General features: G+C 35.6%; 1 protein-coding gene across 6 annotated transcripts in view; it reads left to right on the forward strand.

The window, feature by feature from the left end:
- The window catches only part of LOC106879882 (ATPase MORC2), a 167,114-nt gene that overhangs the window by 72,757 nt on the left and 87,154 nt on the right, over positions 1–7,203 (forward strand). For all 6 annotated transcript variants that reach the window (XM_014929608.2, XM_014929613.2, XM_014929607.2 and 3 more), the window contains exons 20-21: positions 957–995; positions 3,210–3,425. In XM_014929608.2, the coding sequence (XP_014785094.1) occupies positions 957–995; positions 3,210–3,425 (255 nt within the window). The remainder of the gene's footprint in view (positions 1–956; positions 996–3,209; positions 3,426–7,203) is intronic.

Raw genomic sequence — 7,203 nt, forward strand, 5'->3', positions numbered from 1 at the left:
TCTCTCTCTCTCTCTCTCTCTCTCTGCTGCTGCAGTTGCGGCTGCACCCCTTGCTGACTAAGCTATTGCCACTTGGAAAGACAGTACATTACTGACTGGTTAATGAACAAGCCCCTCAGAAGTAGCAGCTAAATCCTCCAAATTATCTCCCACCATCTTGAAAATGGAAAGAACACAGTCTTGGAGTGTCAGTAGCTCTTTTGAATGCTGGTGAATTTTTTTGTGTCTGTAGGGCTTCCAATCTTTTTTGATATCACAGACACTGTGAATGGCCTCTCACAGTGCTCTGTAGCTAAGTCTGGGAGTGAGAAAAAAAAATAGTGAAAGAGGAATCAACTCCAATACTTGATTGGTATTTCCTTTATTAACCCTGTAGAGAGGAAAGTAAAGTTGAGCTTTGTGGGATTTAAACTCATTGCAGAGAAGTGGAAGGCATTTTATCCCATGTTCTAACAACTCTGCCAAATTGCTACCTTAACCCTTTTGATACCAACCAACCTGAGTCTTCTTCTGGTTTTATCAAAGAAGCTTTTGTTTAAAGTGATCTAAATTAAAACCTTTCATCAAAATTTCATGTTAATTAATGTACCAAACACCAGCTTAATTATTATATCAGTTATTTTACTAAGTTTTTCATTATTTTCAAAAGTAGCTGAAACAAAGATTGTGGGTTTCGACAGAAAAATGGTAACAAAAGTGTTAAATATAGTCTTGAAACTCCTATAAAGAAAAATAGTCATGATTGGAATAGATTTGATTAGAAGTTTACTGAATTAAAGTTGACCTAACACCAACTTCTCATGTCTTTTCTTATGTTTATAAGGAGACTCTTTATGTATATGCATGCATGTTTTATTTTCTATGGACATTAAATGGTGATAATATAAAAAAAGACATTTTCATAAGCTGTAGTTTTTGTTTGTCATTATTTGATGTTTCTTCGATTTCTTTTACAGGATATTAAAAGAAAGACAGCAAAACTTCTAAAATTACAGGTGAGTACAAAAGGAGGATTGTGATACTTTTTACATAGGCAGTTGTATTAATCTACTTTTGAATTGAGCTAGATTAAATAACTTGTTACAGAATGAGATTATTGGTTGCTAATGAGTCATTATTATTCAACTATTAATTAATACATACACGAAGTGTTTTCACTGATTGATTATGATTGATAGTTGCTGCTATAACAAGGTGACTAATGCTAATTAATTTACATTGTGTCAGTTAAATTTTATAGTTCTAGAATATCTGAAGATGACTGAGGAACTTAACTTGCTGAAATATTTCTCAGTGGTTGGCCCTTATCCTTATACTGTCTTTTGCACCCACATATAACATTACTTTCCCCCCTAGATGCCTTATTATGTGTCCTTCTCCTCCATCATATGTTTCTTACTCTCCTCATGCATTATTGCTCCCTCAACACCTGTTCATTATATTTCACCTTCTCACCCATTCCCTGTCTCTCACTCTCCCATACATTCTTGCAACCTCTACTCACCTCTACTCCTGGAAGTTAGGGTCTTGAAATGCCAAATTCTTAGTACCAAAAAAATGTAACAATGCCTTCAAAGGAAGAATTTACTTTTACTTTACAACCTTTCTCATCTAATAATTATCAGCTGATACTTTCTGTATCTTATGAACGTACATAAGATACTTTGGTTTGGGGGAGTTAATCTGGAAATTATTTTCTTGCTTTATGTATGTCTATGCTTTAGGGTGTTGTAGGTATCTGTCCTTATTAAGCTTATTACTTTACAATCTTGTTCTGAACATTTCACTGTAATGTTGCAGCAACTAGATGGTTATAGTGCATAGGCTTTGTAAAACAATTTACTTGACTGTCATTTTAAAAAAAGGTATTGTCGATATTACAGTTTTAAATAAGCAGAATAGTTTAAAATGAAGAATTAATCTTGTAGTATCATTGATAAATGAAAGAACTACCTTGTATTTTGGGAGGAAAAACCCAGCTTTTACATACTCCCTCTACAACACCAATCTTTAGAAGTCTACTAGTGAATGTACCTGGGCATCATTGTCAACAACGATTTTGTGTTGGACAAACTACATCTCTAAAATTGTCAAAAAGGCCAAGAGTGTGTTAGCATCATTCAGTAAAACATTTGTCAGCCACTCTTCAGCTATCTTTTTAAAGCTATGGTATGTTCACATGTAAAGTTTGCATCATCAGTCTGGAACCCTATCTTGCTCAGCATGTCAATCTAGAAACTGTTCAGAAACGTGCAATCAGATGAATACCTGCTATCAGGCATCTACCATATTCTGAATGTCTTGCTTCTCTGGCCATGGACACATTAAAGCTCTGACATCTAGCAACTGATTTGGTAGACACCCACAAGATTATCCACCATATTTCCAACAACAACCTTGAGCAACTTATTGAATTTTATATGTCTAACACTCATGTACATGATTTTGTAAATAAAAAAAACAACACGGCACCATTCACTTTTGGAAACATTTGCTGAAGCATGAAATAAACTACCCACATCAGTTGTTAACTTTTGGGACACTACATCCTTCAAAACATCCACGCTTCCCAAAATTCACCAACAGTAGCACCTCATGTCTCCACCACTTTTTTTTAAACAACTCATTCACTGTTCACTTTCTGTGCATTATTCTATGTCCTGTTCATGCACTCTTGGCTACCTTTTCTGATGAGTTGTAGTGCATCTGAACAATGTATACAATAAGTTTATCATTATTATATAACCACTAACATTGCTAACAACATTAACCAATAATAACTAGCAAGGGTTGCTTTACAACATGGCACAATAACAAGAAGCAGGTTCAGTTTTAAAAGACTAACACAAGTGACGTTATTGTTATGAAAATTATGGCAGCTTTGTGTATAAGCTGATCAAAACTATTTAAGGACAGCAAGCGACTTTTTGATCAGTACAATACAAAATGACAAATACTTTCATAGTTTTCTTAAAATGACTAAAATGGGTAATTTTGTGTATCTGGTCTGTGGTGCTTAGCAACTAACATGTTAAACAAAAACTGATGTCATATCTGGATTCAGTGCCCCAAAGTGTCCCAAACCTGCCTTTACTTTCCAACAAGCAAAATTGTTGTGGACCATTGGTGTCAAATAGTAAATGAAACTAGGTCTTCTTAGTTACTTTCATTTTGCTTCGTTTTGTGATTAGTTGTGATTGGTATTGTAGAACACAAAAGTAGTGGAATCATCAAATCAGTTAAGATTGGAAGATGAAAGGAGACAAAAAGAAGAAGAAATAGAACAAAAGAAAAAGGAGGAGCGAGAGAGGTTGAAAAAATTAGAAGAGAAACGCAAGGCTGAAGAAGAGCAGAAAAAAGAAGAAGTTCGGAAAAAGAAGAGTGAAGTGGCTCGTGGCAGTAAATCAAAGACCGTGGCAGACAAAGTGAGTAAAATTCGGTGTGTTTTTTACTTAATTTTTAAACTAGCAAACTGGTTATATGTTCAAACAGGTCAGATCTGGTTTCTTCTATATACCTAACAATGTCATTCCAAAAATAAACAGTTACATCATTGAAATGTCAAAGCTATGACATAATGTATAATTAATTCAAAGCAATGTGAATAAATAAGCATTACATTTGACAGGGTGATCTGAATGTTAAAAGGTTAAACATATTTTTGACTAAAGAAGCACATTTTTTTATTTTGACCTTCACTATACAATTGAAACCCCACTTGTCTGCTTATAGGTAGTCTAAGACAAATAATATCCCATAGTGTGTCAGTAGTAGTTTTGAAGTTTCAAACTTTATTTAACTCACTCCAAAGTTAATGTTGTATGACCGAAGCTTTATCATTGCTCTCCCTACTATGGATTAATACTATCTGATAATGAGTTTTTCAGTTGCACAATACTGGGCCTTTGGTAGATAAATATAATGTATTGTTGAAAATTTTGTTAGAATTATCAAGCTATGTTCACAAGTACCTCCCATCTTCAGAAGCCACTCATGTCAATCCTCTTAGAAGAATATTTACATGAAGTGTTATTTTAGTGTTGTAGGCAAATATTTTAAATGGGGAAGGAGTTCCTGAGGGATACAGCTCTGGAAGTGAAAGTCTGGGCTTAGTGGTTTGGTTTAAGAGAAGGCTGCACCAGACTCCATGCCAAATCAGACTGGAATCTGGTGCAGCCTTCCAGCTTGCCAGCCCTGGTCAAACCGTTCAACCCATGCCAGCATGGACAATGGACATTAAATGATGATGATGATGATGATTTCTAGTTTTTTTCTTTCCATTGCTCCTTTTTCTTTACACACATTGTCACCAGCCATTTACAAAATGGTATTAACTGGAAGAGTGGGTCACACTCAAGCAAACTGCTTGTTTGGAATGTTTTTGTAATGCCCTATTAAGCAGTTCCAATGTCTACTGGGGGTAGTAGCACAAGCTTTGGGAACCATTGATTTTGGATGTAGGGACCCTGTGGGAGGGGTAGACCCAGGAAGGCATGGGACGAAGTGGTGAGAAAGGATCTTCAGATGCTGGGCCTCACTAAGGAAAGGACAAAGGGCTGAGAGTTATAGCAATTTGCTGTACTCGAGAAGACACATTGAGCTAAGCAAAATTGCGGCCATCCAGGCATGTCCTTGCAAGTGCTGGTGTCATGTAAAATGCATTTGTGCTGGTGCTGCGTAAATTCACCTGTGCTGGTGGCATGTAAAAAGCACCCAGCACATTGTAAAGTGGTTGGCTTTAGGAAGGGCATCCAGCCGTGGAAATCATGCTAAACCAAACAGTTGGAGTTTGGACAACTCTCTAGCTGATCAGCTCCTGTCAAACTGTCCATCTCAAGCTAGCATGGAAAATGGATGTTAAATGATGATGATGATCCAGAAGAGGTTAGAGTTCAAATGTTTTTTTTTTAGATATCTTTCTTCACAGATCATTAACCATCCATAAATAAATACGTCAAATGTAAATCTGAGATAGTTCAGAACCCTTAGCGAAAAAGTAATTTGATTTATTGCTGTCACTGTTGTTGTCATTGTAGTTGTCCACTTTTCCATGCTTGTATGGGTTGGATGGAATTCATTGAGGCATATTTTTTATGGCTGGATGCTCTTCTAGTCATCATCCCCCACTTATTTCCTTGTAACATAGATATTTCCCCAGGGACAGACATATTTTCAAGGAAGATTGGATAAAGAACACTGCTTGTATGACAGTGGCACCCGTTTACAACTATCAGACGATGTCAAGACAAGTAGATACATGCACATACACAAACAAACAAAAGCACACACATACATTGATGATGATAAATAAATATGATGATAAATAAATATGAACAACTTCCTCGACATCTTACTCAAACCGTTTCTAAAATATGTGAAAAGCTTCATTAGGGATGACTTAGACATGCTTAACCACCTCCCGAAGACAATAAATGAAGGAACCCTGTTAGTATCATTCGATGTGGTGAATTTGTACACTAATATCCCACACAATTATGGTATAGAAGCGATCACCTTCTGACTAGAAAAATACCCACAAAAGATCCCAGGACGCATCAACCACAGATTCATAATCGCACTCAAATTCATCCTACTGAACAACTATTTCATGTTCGATACAGTTTACTATCGACAAAAATGTGGAATTGCAATGGGAACCCGAGCTGCTCCAGTGATTGCGAACCTTGTAATGGGTTACCTAGAGCTTAAAATATATCATTCATCACTACAAAAATATGGCACCTCTTTTCATTGCTATTTAAAGGAGAACTGGAAGAGGTATCTGGACGATTGCTTTATTCTTTGGAAAGACAGCATGGACAAACTCCTTGATTTCAAAATAATGCTTAACAATTTTAATAGAAACATACAATTCACCATGGAACACAGCAGTAAACAACTCCCTTTTCTTGACATCCTAATTAAAATAGTCAATAACCACATTGAAACAGACATCTTCTATAAACCCACAGATTCTAAACAGTACCTATTATTCAACTCATGCCACCCCAAACACATAAAAATTAATATACCTTATAATCTAGTGAAAAGAATCTGTACCATAGTTTCGGACACCTATACTCGTGAACGAAGACTCATTGAACTCTGATCAATACTAATCAAAAGACATTACCCAATATCATTAATAAATGATGGAATTAAACGAGCTAAGGAAATAGACATACGAACATTAAGGGAAGTCAACCGAAATACTAAACTAGACTTAAAAATACTCCCATACATCTCCACACATAACCCTAGAAATGACAAAGCCTTTAACATTATCATCCAAAATTTACCCAGCCTCACAAGAGATAAAACAATGAACAAAATTTTAGGCTCACACAAAATTATCAAAAGTAAAATGCAACATAAATTATTGTAAAAAATATTAACCAGCGCAAGACTATATCCATTAACAACAGAACCAAAAGTGAAAAAATGTGGTCGACCTAACTGTGGTACTTGCCCCCACCTTTTGGAAGGTTCAGAGTTCCACTTTAAACCAGGTGAAATATTTAAGATTAAATCAAATTTCACCTGTGCCTCAGAAAATCTAATCTATGCCATTACATGCGTAGGGTGTGATAATAACTATATTGGCCAAACAGGAATATCACTCCATAGAAGAACCACTCTCCACAAAGAACAATTCTGCCACCCACAATACAGACAGATACAGGTCAGTGGACACATAGAAAGGTGTGCGAAGAATCTTAACCTTAATTTCCTAATTTTTCCCTTCTATCAATGTTCACAGAACACCTCAATACAACAAAGAATGAATAAAGAGGCAACTTTCATCAATAAATATCTTCCACAACTAAATATGAACACATAACATAATACAGAACAATACTAACCTTTCATTTAATACCACTAACTCCCATACATCCCATACACCATTCACATTACAGATCTAGATTTACCCTAATTGCACCAAATCCAGAACTACTTACCTCCCTTACACATAATCTTTTTACTTAGGGACTAGTAGACCTGACACTGTTCAGTATTCGGTGTGCATTCAAAGCAATGATGAGTAACATTACGAAACCGGTATGCTTTTGAATCTCTTTAACAGTTCACAATAATGACTTTTATTACTTTTATTCCTACTTCAGTTCATCTAATTGTATATATCTATCGTTACTTTTCTTAAAGAGCCTTTACTTTTTTTGATTTCCAATGTGCATTTTCACT

Source organism: Octopus bimaculoides, chromosome 1, assembly GCF_001194135.2.
Source record: "Octopus bimaculoides isolate UCB-OBI-ISO-001 chromosome 1, ASM119413v2, whole genome shotgun sequence".
NCBI lineage: Eukaryota > Metazoa > Mollusca > Cephalopoda > Octopoda > Octopodidae > Octopus > Octopus bimaculoides.